This window comes from Anabrus simplex, chromosome 11 (assembly GCF_040414725.1).
Source record: "Anabrus simplex isolate iqAnaSimp1 chromosome 11, ASM4041472v1, whole genome shotgun sequence".
NCBI lineage: Eukaryota > Metazoa > Arthropoda > Insecta > Orthoptera > Tettigoniidae > Anabrus > Anabrus simplex.
The window spans coordinates 56,754,783-56,773,944 of NC_090275.1; the positions used below are offsets into that span (position 1 = coordinate 56,754,783).

General features: G+C 42.5%; 1 protein-coding gene across 2 annotated transcripts in view; it reads right to left on the reverse strand.

The window, feature by feature from the left end:
* Positions 1-1,639: 1,639 nt before the first annotated feature.
* The window catches only part of LOC136883085 (uncharacterized), a 58,797-nt gene continuing 41,274 nt past the window's right edge, over positions 1,640-19,162 (reverse strand). For both annotated transcript variants that reach the window (XM_067155260.2, XM_067155259.2), the window contains exons 3-6: positions 15,981-16,056; positions 9,074-9,159; positions 4,413-4,563; positions 1,640-1,915 (exon numbers count right to left, since the gene is read on the reverse strand). In XM_067155260.2, the coding sequence (XP_067011361.1) occupies positions 1,806-1,915; positions 4,413-4,563; positions 9,074-9,159; positions 15,981-16,056 (423 nt within the window). In that variant the 3' untranslated portion in view covers positions 1,640-1,805. The remainder of the gene's footprint in view (positions 1,916-4,412; positions 4,564-9,073; positions 9,160-15,980; positions 16,057-19,162) is intronic.

Sequence of the window (19,162 nt, forward strand, 5' to 3'; positions counted from 1 at the left end):
TCACAGAGACTTATCTCATGATTTTAAGACCAGATTTAGTCTTCCTGTATTTTTTTAAAAATCCCACAGTTTTCCTCGTTCTTTAAGTAGCTGGAGAGAACTAATGTTCATTGGGCACTGGAAAGGTACATAAATGCAATCACTTGGTGGTGTTCTTAATTATGAGAGAATCTCTTACGTAATGCTTTTTATTTTCTCATTTCCACATAGCAATGCCGACGTGAGACTACTCTCTAAAAAAAAGTTTAACCTTAAAAAATCTGTTCAGCAGGGCCAGTGCTTTGAGCATACATTTAGTTCAGACGTTTATAAAGAGGTCTAGGGCAGTTACAATGAAGTAGTCATGTGTTTTAAAGCTCAGAAACATGCAGTGTTACAGTATTTATAAATAATAAGTAAATAAATAAGAGAAATGTCATAATTGACTACTATAATGTGTTAAATATTCTTCGATGATGTCATGGTGTGCTGAAAATTTTTTTAACTTTTGAAAGTAAAATGCTAATGTGTTTATTCAGTCTGATTATGTTGGTAAATAACATCTTCTTCTTATTATTATTATTATCCTCCCTCATCCTTATAGTGTCACGAGTGCGACCTATGTAGCACTTGTGGACTTGGACCAGTTTTAGCGTCATAATTATGTCCCTCCTGAAGTAAACCCTATGTGGAGCGATGCATTCACTATTGTATGTTTCTGAGGTGGTAGTGGTTTGGGCTAATGCCAAATATTAATCAGCTATAATTTTTAGGAATACAGAATACCATTCCAAGAATGCAAGTATCTGTCATTCTTGACTGGATGCATTTAATTACAGTATTAGTACTTACTTCCATTCCCCTAATTAATTGTTTGACGGTTTGTCCAACCCTTTTTTTTTTTTTGCTAGTTGCTTTACGTCGCACCGACACAGATAGGTCTTATGGCGACGATGGGACAGGAAAGGGCTAGGAGTGGGAAGGAAGCGGCCGTGGCCTTAATTAAGGTACAGCCCCAGCATTTGCCTGGTGTGAAAATGGGAAACCACGAAAAACCATTTTCAGGGCTGCCGACAGTGGGGTTCGAACCTACTATCTCCCGAATACTGGATGCTGGCCGCACTTAAGAGACTGCAGCTATCGAGCTCGGTGTCCAACCCTTGTCCTGTTTCTCTACGCGGTTGGGTATGAGATGAGATGAATCTGCTGTGGCGGGTTTTTATGACCAGTTGCCCTTCCTGACATCAACCTCATCAGAGGAGTTAATGAGAGAAATGAATGACGTGATATATGATAGTAGGAAAGGAGAGGGTGAAACCCGGTGCTGGCATATAGCCTACTCCTGTTGAATGGCACCAAGAGGTCTGCTCAAGGCTTAACATCCCCATCTGATGGAAGAATCACCATCAACAGCACCATATGCCCTCACTTCATACGAGCACTGTGGAGAGGTTTGGAATTTAATCCAGGCTCTTGGCAGGCAATCTAGTGATTAGAAATTGTATACCACCTCTCCCCTACCCAGTCGGCCAACATTCTGATGGTGAACAATTTTTCGACCAACGGGACTCAAACCGACTAACCACGGTGTCAGACCGTTTAGAAATTAATTAATTATATTAAATGAGAAAAGAGTTAATAATAATGCAAACAATGTTTATTGCCATTTTATTTAGGATCACATGAACAAAAATATTTTTATCTCACACTTCTGTCAGATATAAACAGCCTTATTACAGCCATGTTACAAGATCATCCCTGATGAGGGTAATAACAATCACAATATAGCATGCACTGTTATGTAACACAACAAACAGGGGTTTTCTTCAAGGCGTGGGATAGATTTGCTCCTGACGAGATGCTAGGTAGTTCGGAACCATGATCCTCCGGTGTTTGTAGAAACTGAACACCACCACATTGCAGTACAAGTCGATACCTGCAACATAAATATATTGTATATATTGTAACTGGTGTCGACAGGTAGGTCATGTAGACTAGTGCTTCTGACTAGTGATGGGACATTCGATTCATTTTACTGAATCGATTCATTTGATTCCGTTCACGTTACTGAATCGATACAGTGATCCGATTCACGGCTCATTGGTCACCGCTCCTACTGCATCTGTGTAGTATGTGCTGGTAAGACAGCAGCAACAGCATTCAGTGCTCGCAACTGCCATCTGGTCTTCATACTATGAACTCCTTTCTTAGAAAAAATGCTAGTTACTCTAATACATCGAAGGTTTCCGGCAACGCAGGGTGGGAAAGGTTAGGATTAGGAAGGTAGCAGCCATGGCCTGAATTAAGGTACAGAGCCAGCATTTCCTGGTGTGAAAATGGGGAAACTACGGAAAAACCATCTTAACGGCTGCCGACGGTGGGATTCGAACCCACCATCCCCCGAATGCAAGCGCATAGCCACGCGATATTAACCGCACGACAACTCGCTCAGTCCTTTTTAAAAAAGTATTTTTCTATCAGCTGAGGATTTTTTAAAATCGTCATATTTTGTATAGGCTACTCGAGATGTACAGTAGCCCGCTGGTTTTCTGATTCAACATACTGTTATTGCGTCTGTCCACATATGATTGAAGTCTTGTGCAACGATGTGACGTATGAACTGAGAGAATACTGAGCCGTTCTTCCCAATATGAAACAGGTACTTTTGAGTGGTCATGACTCATGAGCATGACTCATAGTCATAGGGCAGGCTAGAGTCGAGTTTAACTGTCAAATGTCAACTAAGTTATAATAGCCTACCTACTTACTAGCTACTTCAGAATTATGTTGTGACTACCTTTTTAACACTGCAAATAAATCCATCTATTATTTAAACCTCCCTGTAAGAAGAGGACAGTGAATGCTAATGGGTATTATTTTCAAATGAGCTGAGCTCGAGAGTCCATTATAGCATACGATTCTTTCAGTCTAGCATGTCTCACTGTATGCCTCGCTGCAGCGGAAGCTCGGCTCTCCGCGTGTCCAGTGAGCCGAAGGAGCCGTGTGTATCATGTGTCTCACTGAGCCGCGCTCGTTCACGATTCTTTCGATGTGCCATGATACACTGTCTCGCTCCAGCGGAAGCTCGGCTCCCCGGCAACGTCCAGTGAGTGCGCCACTCAGCACTGTCCGCTGGAGGTAAGCTGAATCGTGTGCCGTGAGCTCGCCTTTCCTGTGAATCGATTCACTCGGACACTTGAATGAGTCGATACACTGCTTCGAATCATGCATTCAGTAGCCAACACTACTTCTGACTGGTGGTCCGCGGGCTGATATTTTGTGGCCTGCAATGAATTAGAAAAGTTTGACATTTATACACTAATTCTTTGCGCGTGATCGGTATTATATTTTATATGCCGTGAATTTTGTACAGTACAGTATGTCTAATATAATACAGTGCCCTAAAAAAGCATAACACTATGGAACACGCACAATGTCAATGTTTACTCAAGCAACAGATAAGAAAGTGGTTGGGTAACTGGATTATAGGACCTCTAACTTTGGTTGATAAGTAGTATGTCAGAAAAACAGTACATTTTCTTTCTCTCTCAATAACAGACAAATAACGTGGACGTACGGTCCCAAATTCTGCAAAGCAATGTTAAGAAGGCACTATCATGTAAGTTATAATATATGCGTCAAAGTCAGAAGAAAAGTCATATAATCCAATATAATTGTCCAGTTATTCGCTATTAAATACAAAGTTTTCAAATTATGCATTATGCATGAATTTTCCCCCCAAAAGGCCAAAGCATGCACGGAAAAAGTACGGTTATTTGGAATTGATGAGTCATAAAACGAATATTTGCAAAGTTTCCGAAGTGTAACCAGCTTATATATGAACATGCATTTGCATGGAAATCCGGGTTCTAGTAATCATTTTCATTGCAGAATTTAACTGAGCTTTCTACCAAAATATCAAGTGTTACGCTTTTTTAGGGCGCTATAGGAATTTATGTTTGCATTACGTGCTTACGCACTCCTACGGTATAATGTATTTAAAGTTCATTTTCCTTTACACGTGAGCATAGGAAAATGAACACAGCGAATATCGTTCTGATGAACTGCATATCCACATGTGGCTGGGAGGCGTGACCAGTCTTAAGGAAAGTAATGGCTAGGAAGATTATTGTCAGGAACGCGGTATTGTTCGCGCAGCGACGATACAGTGCTATCTGTCCAGGCGAATACATTTCTATCTGATCTCAGCACCCCCTTTGACCTACTCGTACAGGCTCCTGTTCCCAACTTTAAACACGTCACATCGTTCGTGTACGTGTTTTCAACACCATTCCTTGCACGAACCAATTTGAGATTACTGGAAATGTAAACACGTCTCTAGCGACCTCACATCAAAACTGCAATGATTCATGAAACGGATCATACTTTATTTTAATTAATAACGAGAAACTGACAAGCACTTAAATACTTACCAACGCTTATACTTCCCACTCCTGCTGTTATCACGATGAGTTGCTCCAATCTCCTGTATAAGACACTGGTTCCGAACACAAGAGCAGCAAGAATGAGGGTGTTTTTGAAGGCGCTAAAGATGAGCCACGGCTTCATGTATGAAGGTCGATTCTGTAATACAAACGGGATGGAATGTTACATGTCCTTTCTAGCTCTTTGCCACTTACAACCAGATAGACAAAACGCACTAATGAGCAAGTGAATTAGATACACCAAGTGTTGGGAACCATACTGATCCACGATCGCCGCACAGACTCCCATAATGCACGGAGATTGGTCGGAGCAATGCCAAGGACGCATTCGTCCCTTTCGACAGCATCCCATATATGCTCAATAGGATTGGATCGGGTGACTTCGGTGCCAAGCAAGCATCCTCATGTGCGTGGCTGTTCAAATCACAATTCGGGGGCGGCAGGCCGGTGCATTGTCTTGATTTAGATATAGGCCTTATGCAGGGTGCCAACGGCCGTAGCCGTGTTGAAACACCGGATCCCGTGATATCTCCGAAGTTAAGCAACATTGGGCGTGGTCAGGATTTGGATGGGTTGCCACGCGCTATTGATGGGGGGTAAGGGAATGGAGGACCGGACAGGAACTAGCCACCCTACCGCACGTAAACTCATGCTCAGGCACACCTCTGCGGAGATTCGGACCTGCCTTCGGGCAGAATACACCCTTACCCTTACCTTATGCTGGGTGTTGGAGGTGAACAAGTAGGTGGACATGTTCTGACAGGTTCCTGTATTGTTCGCCAATGAGGGACACTGACAGACGTACCAGGGTTCTTATTTCATACTACGTGAACGGTCCTATTACTATTATAAGGGATGATCAAACAGTTTACGTTTGAAGGCGTTGGTGCAGTGGACATGCAACGTAGCATAACTCCGATGAGGGCATATAAGCACTGACATGTAGGTAAAGGGATTAATGCAGCAGTCGTGTCGTGGCTAGATGCGTGCGTTAAATGCGGCCACGTGAACTATGGCGACGTTATTACCAAACAGGACCAATGTGCTGTTATTCTGTTATTGGCTGCCGAAGGACAAACAGAGGTGGATATCTATCGGAGAATGAAGACTGTGTATGGGGAAGCTTGTCTGTCGAAAACCACCATTGTAGAATGGTGCACCAAATTCCGTGCGGGTCACATTTCGACCGGTAGATCTGGGCGGTCGCGCAGAAGGTACACCAACTCAAGTGGGAGACACTCGAACACCCTCCTTATAGTCCTGATCTCTCCCCATGTGATTATCACGCCTTCGGTTCCCTCAAAAAGGCCTTGAAGGATCGTCGCTTCCTGTCGGACGAGGATGTGCAGCAGGCGGTTCTCCACGCAGCAGGATACAGTGTTTTTCCACACGGGGATCTGCAACCTGGTGCGCTGGTGGGATGAGTGTCTCAGTGCTCTCGGCGATTTTGCCTGATTGGCATACCGATTCAGGACTGTACGGCAGTCGAAAGAAAACGTTTAGATCACCCCTTACATATGCACCTGGCGTACCACAGCACCATTTCGCCAAACCGCAGCTAACCCTAACTCAAGTGCTCATCAGTGTATCTTACACATTTACACAATGGGTGACTGACTTTTTTCTTTTACACTATTACGACATACATAGTACCAGCACCTTCTTCTCCCATTTTTTAAAATACATGCGATTTATTGACAGAACCATTTATTATAAATATTCAAGCAGATGGTATTGTGTTCACAAATTGAATTTTCAGTTGGGATTCTCACAAGCTGGTACCATGTTTACATGTTTCATAGGCTTCATAGGTTTGTAACGCAGTCGGAATCAGGAAGTTGTGTTTACTTTCCAGTTGTTTCCAATGTCTACCAGTTTCGTATCCGCTCGGCAACATGCGGATGTTTACGCGAGTTTTGAATTAATCTACTCTATACTCCCTAACGCCAAATACAGTAGAGACAATATGCGACACTCTGCGATATATCGAGGGACAGCGATTAGAGCTCTGTCTAGCGGAGTGACCTGAGAGTTACTGATTCTGTCATAAGAGCACGTGTATTTGTTTATGAAGTTTTGGGGTTATTTATGCGTTTGCATTAAGTTGACATAAGTAAATAGTAGCGTGTGTCATTCCTTTATATCTCCTTTCAAGATATGTGCTGCGTTTGGCTGCAATAACTATGAAGTGCAGAAGGATTCGCGGTCTTTCTTCCGTTTCCCTCGTGATAAGAAAATGTAAGTAAATACTGTGTTTGCATATATATTCTTTCAGTTACAAAGATATTGTTATAGAAGGCCTACTTCCTGAACTCCTAACCTGCGCGACCCATATTTTAACTGGCTTAAAATACGAGGGTTGGGGCAAAAATCATGGCAACTATTTTTTTTCTTGAAGATACCAGTCCGGTTGGAAAATGTGACATATACAGACGAAAGGACAAGGTGTTAACTACATGTGTGGACAACGAATAGCACTGAAATATCGTAACACACTAATTTATTATGGTAGTATACAGGGCAAATATGGCCTTCCGGGTGCAAAAGAATGACAACACAGTACACATCAAGTTGACATGACAAACCTGGGCCTAAAGACCCTCAAAGTAGTCCCCTGCTACTGACACCACATGCTGTCAACGATGTGGGAGGCGCTGAATACCATCTGCCTCAGCATTTGCCGCACCATGTGTAAATCGAGTCACCTGTTGGCGCACAGCATTAGCAATGTCCTCTCTTGTTGCAAACCGCCTACCACGTAGTGGTTCCTTAATCTTTCGAATGAGATCAAAGTCACAGGGCGAAATGTCGGGAGAGTACGGTGGGTGCTCCAATTCTTCCCATCCCTAACGTTGCAGTAGCTGCCCTACACACTCTGCTTTATGTGGTTTTACATTGTCGTGCAGGATTATTGCACTGTCCACAAGATCTGGACGTTTCTCCCGAACGCGACGGCGTCGTACCTGTCGCGCCAGGAAGTCCCTGTAGTACTGTGCGGTCATTGTTCTGCCATGTGGAACAAGGTGGCAAACAATGACACCCCTGACGTCATACGCGACGATCACCATCAATTTGACTGGGGAATGTTTCTGACGGACTTTCTGCCTCCTTGGTGATCCAGCATGTCGCCACCCCGTGGACTGAGGTTTTAGTTCTCGTTCGTATGCCCTGGCCCAAAATTCATTGATGGTGATTATTCGTGACAAGAATTGATCGCCGTCCTGTTGCCAGCGTGAAAGGTGGTCGGAGCATATTGCGTAGCGCACCCACCTTTTGAACTTCCGTCAGTGCATGCGATACCAACCGCGATGCGATTTTGCGCAGTTGCAGCTCATTACGCAATATCCTGTAGACGGTGCGTTTCTCGATGCCACTTGCCCTCTCTAACTCCAGTAGCGTCCATCGTCAGGAGCTGTTCGATGACGGCACGTGCCACGTCGGTCCGCACACTGACAGGTCGTCCCGAACGTTGCTCACCACTGGTTGACACACGTCCTTGCTGAAACTTTCCTACCCACCATGCTACTGTACGGTATGGTGGGGCATTGTTCCCAAGGGCTTCCACTAATTCACTGCGACATTCCATCGCATTTCTCGCTCAATATTTCAGAGCCCGTGGGGCTCCTGGTAGTCGCCTCTTACGACAGGCAGGGGATACCGTGGGGGTTATTCTACCGCCCCCACCCACAGGGGGTCCACCGGACTGATCCCGATCGAACCTGTCAAGTTGGGCTCAGCGCTCTATCGTCCGAGCTACTCAGTACAACATCCTGTTTCGTGTGAAAACTCACCAACTGGTCACTGTGATGTTTACAGACGATACCGTCATCTTATTTAACTAAACGTTTAGTCTGCAATTGTCTGTGAATTAAATAAAAGCCGCCTCAATCCTGAGATTGCAGCTAGCTTTGTATTTTCGCTAAGTTCCACGCTTTTAGAATTAAATGATTAAAAACCGAGTCCAGTTATCTTCATTTCGGTGTCCCTCGAATTCTCTTACCTTCCATGGCCGAGTTAATTATTCTCCCAGGAAACCTATTCTCCTCCATTCGCCCATCATGACCCCACCACCAAATTGGTTTATATACTCAATTTCATCCATCGAGTTGACTCCTAACTTAACACTTCTCCCCTGATTTCGAGTACGCTCCTGCCTTTGTACCAGCAATTATTCTCACTACCTTCACGTCTGTCATTTCCAACCTATGAATAAGATATCTCGAGTCCACTCAGCTTCCACTCTTACACAACAAAATCTGTCTGAAAATAGACCGATATAGAGATAGTTTCGTCCGAGAACTAACTTCTTTACGGAGCGAGTTGCCCGTACGGTTACGGTCGCGCAGATGTGAGCGTGGGTTCGAACCCCCACAGTCAGTAGCCCTGAACATGGTTTTACGTGGTTTCCCATTTTCACCCCTGGAAAATGCTGTGCCGCTTCCTTCCCACTCCTAGCCCTTTCCTATCCCATCGAGGCCATACGACCTATCTGTTTCGTCCGAGACGACGGTGCGACGTAAAAAAAATTGTAAAAAGATCCCTTCTTACTGAATATCGTTGATCGTAACTGCGAGCTGATTACTTCTTCTTATTTTCTTTTTATGATCATTATTGTTATTACTATTAGGCCATTATTAACATCTACATACCTTGTGTGCTCCGAACACTACGAAGGTTCCCGAAGCGACCTGTGCGTAAGCCATGACGGCAATGAAATGAAGAAAGGCAAAGTCACCTGAAACAGACAGAAGTTGTCCTGGAGAATTTGTATTAATGTTCGAAACTTACGGATACAGGTGTTCAATTGAGATATGACAATATTAAACGAACATCAGTCACATGTACAGGGTGTATCAAAACGTCGGACATGGATTCTTTATGTAGATAGATAGATAGATAGATAGATAGATAGATAGATAGATAGATAGATAGATAGATAGATAGATAAATAGATAGGGCCGATTGCAGAAACGATGACTAGTTTTAAGCCTTAGGCATCGTCTACCTAAACAACGTCTAAATCATTCACGATCTTCCATTGCATAAACAATGTTCAGTCGATGTTTAACTAGACATCCCTTAAAGTTTCAATTTTGGTTTGAAAATGGAGACTGAAGTATCTTTCATGTAACTCTTTGCTTGTCGCAACCAATGAAATTCGTCGGTGCGCGCGCTGAACGCCAGTCAGCTGTTTGTCTTCCTACACATTACTCAAATATGGCTGAGCATGACTTGCCCACAGATAAGAGTATCGCTTTCGGTGCAAATTAAATGTCATAATATTATCGACACTAAAGCGACACGCCACCGTACGGGGAAGTGTAGCTTTCATTATAATGTTGTTACAGTGAGTGCAATCTACTCATAAATACGATAGCTTCGACGAAGGGAAGATGAAGCAATAGTAATGTGTAACCGAGTGTGTTGTACGGGCCATATAGATGTAGCTTGCATTCTGGAGATCGTAGATTCGAAACGCATCATCGACAGCCGTGAAGATTGTTTTCCGTAGTTTCCCCATTTTTTACACCAGGCAAATACTAGGGCTATTATGGCCACGGCTCTTCTTCCCCAGTCCTCTTTAAACGATAATCACCACCACTTGCCTTTTCCTATCTGATAGTTACCGAAAACCTATGCGATTATATATGTAAAAATCCCATACAACCTACTTTTTAGTTTTCACTATTATGTGTGTTTACTTGGCAGTAAATATAAGTGAATCTCTCCCGGTTGATGTATGTGACAGCCCTCAGACGATCGGGACACGTAATTGTGATATGTATGTAGTCGAAGTGACCTATAATTCCATGGAAATTACCCCATGTATATAATAAAATATATCGATTGCCAAGAATTGTATTCATGTTGACAGTTACCGGCCTGTCACTTTGTCAGTCTCAAGAAACAAGTCTCTCGTAAAGCGGAACCTTATTTTTTTATTATCTCCCCGTGCATGTCAAACGAGTTGCTGCGATTTAGCAGCGGGCGACCCACAGAGAGGCCGTCGGACTAACCTTTCTTCCCGGATTCGTCTCAACATGATAATACAAATTACATATTTCACGGTACATAACCTCTGATTGTGATTCACTCCTGTCATTTGAGGTTAAACAGTGCTCTCGGCAGTGTTTAAACATGACCGGTTGAACATCGGTTTTAGACAGTGTCTAAGTGATAAATAACGTCTCTGCAATGCGGCAGCCATACTTCGGCATTGTTTAACCGTAGACATCGTCTAAATGCCGTTTCTGCAATCGGCCCATAGATTTTTATTTTTACAATTAGCTTTACGTCGCACCGACACCGGTAGGTCTTATGGCGGCGATGGGATAGGAAATGGCTAGGAGTGGGAAGGAAGTGACCGTAGCCTTATTTAAGGTAACCCCAGCATTTGCCTGGTGTCAAAATGGAAACCACGGAAAACCATCCTCAGAACTGCAGACAGTGAAGTTCGAACCCACTATCGCCCGAATGCAAGCTCACAGCTGCACGCCCCTAACCGCACGGCCAGCTTATTCGGTAGTAGAGAAAGAACAAGTGTATGAAGAGATGGGTGCGCAAATGCATATTTACCGGGTTATCCGACCTTTATCCCCAGGGTATCTGAACTTCCGAGCGTGGGTTGGTGACCACGGGGCCCTTAGCTGAGTCTTGGCATTGCTTCCTCTTACTTGTGCCAGGCTCCTCACTTTCATCTGTCATCTCTGACCTCTCTTGGTCAATTCTTATTCTTTTCCAACCCCGACGGTATTAGGACATTCGAGGCCTAGGAAGTCTTATTTTCACGCCCTTCGTGTCCCTTGTCTTCCTTTGGTCGATACCTTCATTTTTCGAAGTGGCAGATCCCTTCCATTTTTTTTCTCATTAATGTTTATATAGAAGATGGTTGCTTAGAGTTGTAATTCCTCTTAAAACAATAATCACCACCACCACCATCCGACCTTTGTTTGACTACCACGTTCTCCTGAATTTCAACTCACTGGACCTTTGGGGATACGTAAAGTCGGTCGTGTATTCGACTGCTGCTGATGATGAACCAACCTTCCGTGCGTGCATTGCGGCTGACTGTCACACAGTACGCACTTAATCAGATATTTTTGATGTGTTCGGCACTCAGTACGAAGATTGTATTGAGGAGGAAGAAGGAGGAGGAGGAGGTCACTTTGAACATTTCATCTGATACATGACAATAGTATTCTAGCTGGCGTTACAGACGTATTCTGTGTAACAGAGCTGAGAGTATCGGATTGAAGTAACTTTATTAACTCTGTAATTAGGCGTTTCCGAACCCATGTTGTCATACCCTTTTTTCTCTTCTCTGCATAGAAGGAATCCATTCCTGAAGTTTCGCCGTTGAGTTTTGGTACATTCTATATACATAATTTAAGAGGCACTCGAAAGAGCATTAACACATAACTCATTAACACATACGACTCTGTCATACAATGTCATTTAATTTTCACTATTATCTCTGATGGTCTTTGCTTTTTTTTTTTTCTTTGCACACGTTATTAAGTGATAGCGGTCACACTTCCCGCTACACAGTGAACATATTCAGTCTTCATAGTTTGGTGAAATCTTTGTGTTCGGCAGGTTTTGTGATGAAAGCCATGAATTACAAGTCTATAGGTCATTCCATGTTAAGAACACAGTATTGCTCTTATGACAACAAGGTTGCCACGTCGAACGGCTCTGCTCCACAGCATCACGGGAAAGCCGTGGCACGTAAATTTTTGAAACTCTGTTTTTATGTTCAAGATAAGGGGGGGGGGGGGGTGGAAGAAGTAAAGCTGCAAATTAAGCACAGTTCACTTTTCTTTCTTCTCGGCCTCATCCATAAAATAAATAAATTAATCACTGTATTCATGTTACAGAAGGAAATAGCACACATAGGGTAATTAATTAACGGTCACTCAACACCAAATAAGTATGCACTGATATAAAGACTAAAAAACATACCCATCACATAAATATACAATTCTCCACAACAATAATAAGCTGCCAGGATTTACACAGCAACACATTACGCATTACATGTACCAGAGCGACACAGAAGGTAAATGAAGGAGGGCAACAAAGTGATGGCTGTTTCCACCGTAGTGATTCCTCCCTGCGAATGTATTTGTGAACTATAAAATCTCCAGTAGTTATTTTAATAATATTCGGGGGAAAAATACCCCATCCTTTTTTTCTTTCATAATTTTTTTAAAAATTAGGTTCGTTACGACCCCTGAGGATCACGAGTGTATGTTTGGAACGTCTTCTTTCTTCCCAATACCTCTTTATTCTCTCACTCCTCCTCTTTCTCTCTGCTTCCGTGATCTGAATCTGGATCCTGGTGTCTGTCCATCTGTGATCTTCGACGAGCTTTTTGTATTTGGACTTATCCTGTACTGTCATCAGTGGATATTTTTCCTTTATGCCAATAGTCTCCCAATCTTCTCTGACTTCCTTCATCCACTTATTTCCAGATAAGCAGGTTGCATTCCACAACTTCTTCGTCAGCCTACTGCATCCATCCTCATGAGATGTCCAACAAATCCTAACCTTCTCTTTCTTATCACACTCGAGATTGGTTCTATACTCTCATATAGTTTCTGCCTTGATCTGTGTACCCAGATTTCACCTTGCTTTTTGGTGCCCCATATATGTCTCAAGATTCTTCTTTCCTCCTTCGCCAATTGTATGCATGCTCTCTTGCCTAATGTCAGCGTTTCAGTTGCATATAATGCAGCATTCCTGATGGTTATCATGTAGTGTCGCAGTTTGGCGTTCCTCGAGAGGTTCTTCTTTCCATACGTAGTCATGGCTGCATATCTTAGTTTCAGCAGCAGTTGAGCTCTGTCTGTGGTACTACCACTTGGCGTTTTACATTCCAACCGATCTTCGTATTCAGTACCTTCGTCTTGTTGTAGGCTATTTTTAGACCAACCTTTGCTGCAGTCTCTACTAGATTTGCTAGTGCCAACTTCGCGTCTTCTTCCTTCTCAAGTAACAACATCATATCATCTGCGAAGGCAAGGCAATCCACTATGACATTGTTTTTGATCTTATATCCAATCTGTACACCTTCAATTCCCATGGTTCTATTCAACTGTCTCCACTGCTTCGCCACTTCATCCAAAACTAGGTTGAATAATATTGGCGACAGACCATCCCCTTGTTGGACTCCTGTCTTAATTTCAAAGCTGTCTGACAACATACTCCGGTATCTTACTCTAGCAGTTGTATCCTTCAATGTTTCCCCCACCAATGCATGTGTCGTAGAATCCAATCCTCTGTCGAGTAGGATGTTCAGTAGTGTGTTCCTGTCTATTGAGTCGTAGGCTTTTGCGAAGTCTACAGATGTAACTATTGTGTCCTTTCCTTTCCTGTGTCTGTGTTCTATGATTCTCTTGAGTTCAAAGATCTGTTCTACGCAGTTTCTCCCTTTCCGGAAACCACTCTGGTATTCTCCTATGGTCGATTCAAGCTGTGCTTCCACTCTGTTCAGCAATAATACAATATAAAGTACCTTATAATATTCCTTAATCACAAGGAATTAAGGGTCTTTAAGAGGCGGTGTGTTCACTCCTTGTAAATCCATAACAGCTATACTGTTTTCTTAACATGGAATGATCTATAGTTACTTGTATACATTCCATATACAAATCTAATTTAAAAGAACGTTGGTGTTACTGACGATGAAAATTAACATACACTGCAGGGTCACTTCCTACCTAGTCCTAGCCCTATCTGAGTTACTGGGATGTTAAACTGTTAGAAAAAGGTCACATCGAGGTAGGAAGAGAACAATAATTGGCTAAGTGTTGTCAAGACAGGAAATAAAAAAAGTGAAGAATTTGGCGCAAATAAATTAAATCAATATCAGAGATAGCTGGTAACTAATAGATAGGTAAAACTGAAGACGAACAGTTGATTCGATTCCACTAATTAGTTAACAAGAAAGGCCTGTCATAAAAGGTGGTTTTAATCAGCCAAATACAAGCGCGATGAAGGGATATGGACTCAGGCTAGGAGAGGGTTGTACAGGAGGAGTCTACGATGTCTTATTGGCTACGAGTCATTTTTAATTTATAATTCACTCATATTTAATAGACGATAATACGCATGGTCGTTAAGCTGAATGCCAAAAGCCTGGCGTGCGTTAACTGTAGCACTCAGAACTTCAGCTCTTGATTAAGAGTGTTGGTGATTATTGTTTCAACGGAAGTACAACTAGGCAACCATCCTCTATATAACACTAATCAGAGAGGGAAAATTGAAGGGATTCGACACTTCGAAAAATGAAGATATCGGCCGAAGAAAGACAAGGACCACGAAGGGCGTGAAAATGAAAGACTCTCTAGGCTTCGAGTGCTCTAATACCCTCAGGGTCGGTAAAGAACAAGAGGTAATCAAGGAAGGTCGTAGAGGATATATGAAAATGATGAGCCTGACTCAAGTAAGTGGAAACAATGCCAGGACTCAGCTAAGAGCGCCGTGGTCACCAACCCACGCTCCGAAGCTAAGAGCCCCTGGGGCCCCTTTTAATCGCCTGAAGATGGCAGGCGGTATCGTGGATGTTCTTCTACCACCCCCTCCCATGTGGGGGATTGCCAGGAACGGACTAACAGAAACAGAAAAGAACGAAAAGAAGTTTCGGGGAATAGTCTGGGATCCAATAAAGTAATAGCCAACGAATTTACATTCCGCATGAGACCGAACCGAACCAAGAGTTATATAAAAAGATCTCAACCTCCATGAAGAAGAGGAGAATGGCTTTCTAGTGACTTGGCAAAATAATGCAACCAGAAAGGATAGACAAGTCTCCAAGTCCATAAGTGGAAGATGTCCCTCGAGATCTAGAAATTGTGGGGTCTAGTTGTCAGAAGGAAAATTGCAGCGGTAAAAGACCTGCTCAAAGAGATTGTTTTAACAATCTGATTTACGTCGCACCGACACAGGTAGGTCTTATTGCGACGATAATATAGGACTGGGGAGGAAGCGACCGTGTCCTTATCTGAGGTACAGACCTAGCATTTGCCTAGTATGAAAATGGGAAACCACGGAAAACCGTCTTCAGGACTGCTGACAGTGGGGTTCGAGCCCACTATTTCCCGAGCTGATTGCTACGCGGCCCAAACCGCACGGCCACTTGCTTGGTGTGTCCGAAGAGAAGCGAAGGAGAACAAATAGGGTATTCTGGGAAGAAGAATGAGCAAGAGCAAGCCAGACAATGAATGATCAGTAGCGAAAGAGGAAAGAAAGAAAACATAATACGAGAATATGAAGAAAGACATGCAATCGCAGTCCACAGCTGGCTGAAACTACTACTGTTACTGCTATGCTTGATGATGCTTGTTGTTTAAAGGGGTCTAACATCGAAGATCATCGGCCCCGCTACTACGACTACTACTACTACTACTACGACTACTACTACTACTTCTACTACTACTACTACTCATTATCGTCCCAAGAATTCAGTACAATTTTTCTGGTCACTGTCGTACCTTCAATGCATTTTAAGAAATATTTTCAAGGATTTAATAAATATTTATCTTGGATACTTACGCCGAAAATGGTAGGGATCTGCAATATTTATCAGATCTAATAGTATGAGGTAGACCAGGATACATGCACCATAGACCTGGAACATAATGTTTAAATGCATAAGTGATGTTTATGTTATCAGCTGGCCATCACACTATGTTCATAATAAATAAGTTGTTTCAAAATTATAGGTACAAATTGCACCGGTATGTACAGGACAATGAAACAAAGAGAAAGTCGTAATACAAATAGATCCGCAAACAGATATATAGATATAAAAGCAAGTCGGTCTTGAGCGATCTATATAAAGGTATAAAAATGAAAATAGACATGAAATAATGAGGCACTTGCAGAAATCTCTGAAATTTGAAACTTGGTACCGGACAAGCTGATGACCCCAGGATCCCTAGAAAAATTAAAAATTCTCAAAATTCCCCGAGGGGGACGCGCTGGGGTGCTTCACACTTTGGACTCAGAATACGAACGCACTCCAAAGTGACAACCTATAGGTTTCGTGGGCTTAAAAAATCGTGAATTTCCTAATTTTTATCCCCCTTCCCCCAAATAAAGATGCCGGCACAATCTGCCAGACGAGTTAGAAAATTGAAATTTGGCTAAATTATAGCTTTTAGCCTGTAAACAACGGAAAAATTCCAAGATGTACAAATTTTTCACTTTTTGCCCCCAAAATGTCGAAATATGGAGGCAATTTGAATGACTGTGCAGACATTCCTTTTGAGCTATTTGTTGGCTAAACGGTAAGTCGTATCACAAAAAGGATGGCACAATCTCGGTTCAATTTGGAGTGATCTACAACAGGGACAGTTGGCACCGTGGTCACTCATTCAACACTTTTTTTTTTTGCTAGGGGCTTTACGTCGCACCGACACAGATAGGTCTTATGGCGACGATGGGATAGGAAAGGCCTAGGAGTTGGAAGGAAGCGGCCGTGGCCTTAATTAAGGTACAGCCCCAGCATTTGCCTGGTGTGAAAATGGGAAACCACGGAAAACCATTTTCAGGGCTGCCGATAGTGGGATTCGAACCTACTATCTCCCGGATGCAAGCTCACAGCCGCGCGCCTCTACGCGCACGGCCAACTCGCCCGGTCATTCAACACTGGAGCAGTAGATGTGCTTCTCTAGGGCTCCAGTTACGACGTTCGGCTACCTTAATTTTATAACACTCCAGATAAGCCTTTTCACGCTCGGGGTTAGTAATTATGTATTTTTGGAATCTTGACAAGCCGCTGTATCCTTTCGAATGCGTTTTGATTATTTTTTAAGCTATTTGTTGTCCACATATCGTGACATTTTTCGAAAGAAAGTGTCCATTTCTTCACACCACATTTTTTATAAGACGTTCACTATTTTATTTTCATTTTTCACCGTATACTTGTAGAACTCACTTATACAAATCAAACTACACCTTACACGACGTGTTGCCTTGCCGGAGTCCGCAGCTACATAAACTATTCGTCACGCGGCATGGTGATTTTAGTGCCTTACAATGGCCGCGCAATTACATCACCCGATGACATCATACCGAGATTAATTAGATTCTTGCTGTTACGTACACTGGTCCTTCCTCTTTACAGTGATGTGTTCAACACTGTCGTTGTACGTCTTGTCTAGAAATCATTTCGATTTTGAAACCTTTCTGTTTTAATAACTCACTGACCCAAGTGAGGCTCCGAAACTATGGACGTAATCCGCGTCACTGAGGTTTTAGAAGCTATACCTAAAAATCGAAAGAAACATTCGAGAGACCATAGAAATAATTAAATATCACCATGGATCTGCATTTAGGGCTGTCTCCCAAGTGCCAGATTCCGTATCAGTTGTGTTTACCTAGTTTTATTTAAATGATTTAAGTCTATATATAGCTTATATAATAAGACTTTTTTTCTTTACATTGCTCAGAATTTAAAAATAAGGTTATTGTTGTATCGGTCGTGTCCACAATAAAAAAGGAAATTCATACATACATACATACATACATACATACATACATACATACATAGACAACATACATACATACATACATACATACATACATACATACATACATACATACATACATACATACATACATACATACATACATACATACATACATACATACATATCTTTATTTCCCACCATAGTATACACCATCGGTTTATAGGTAATAAAGACAGAAATAAAATAGCTACTACACCTACTACTGAACTAATAACTACCACTACATCTACTCAGTATCATCTCACACGTGCGCGCATAGCCAGCACACATGCAGGATGCCACCGCACTACAAACAACCCTAATCACATAACTACCTAACCCACCACCTAAAACTAATTTAAAATAGTTTGCTGGTCGCGGCTTCATCCTCGGTAAGGAAAAACGAGCCAACCAACCCGTAGACACCCCACCAACCTCGACTCGTGAGAACGGATACCATATCTCACCGGCCCTAGCTGACAATATGTTTCCTTACCTATCTGCGTAGCAAGCCACATGTGGCGGAAACTGAACCGACACGTGGCCTACCACACTCTTCCGCCCGATGTATATAACAAGGAAATTCACTTTTTTAAAGTTTTCCGTCATCACTGTCAGTCTGTCTGTCTTCCTTTTTTTTACAAGTTTCTTTACGTTGCACCGACACAGATAGGTCTTACGGTGACGATGGGACAGGGAAGGGCCAGGAGGGGGAAGGAATCGGCCATGGCCTTAATTAAAGTACAGCCCCAGCATTTGCCTGATGTGAAAACGGGAAAAAACGGAAAACCATCTTCAGGGCTGCCAGCAGTGGGGTTCGAACCCACTATCTCCCGAATACCGGATACTGGACACATAAGTTAACTAAAGTTATATAAAATTAAATTTTCGATCATCTATGCCTTGTACATTTTTACCGTACCGGCTATGATAACTGAGAAATTCATGAATTTCGTTTTTTGTTGTTAAGTACATATCAGTGTCGAGACACAAGAAAATCGTTATGTAAAGTCGCGGGGAATAAACCTTTATGGTCTAGGCTATAAATTATTCGCACTGTTTGAAATGGTAGTTTAGGGGAATCCGCATAAAATTTAATTTTTAAATACCTGTGTTATTGTGCAATTTAATAAAATCTTATTCACAGTGTGTACACGACTTCATCTAGAATTCTGTATACATTGTAGAATTCCGTAACGAAGCACGGGTACACCAGTTTAT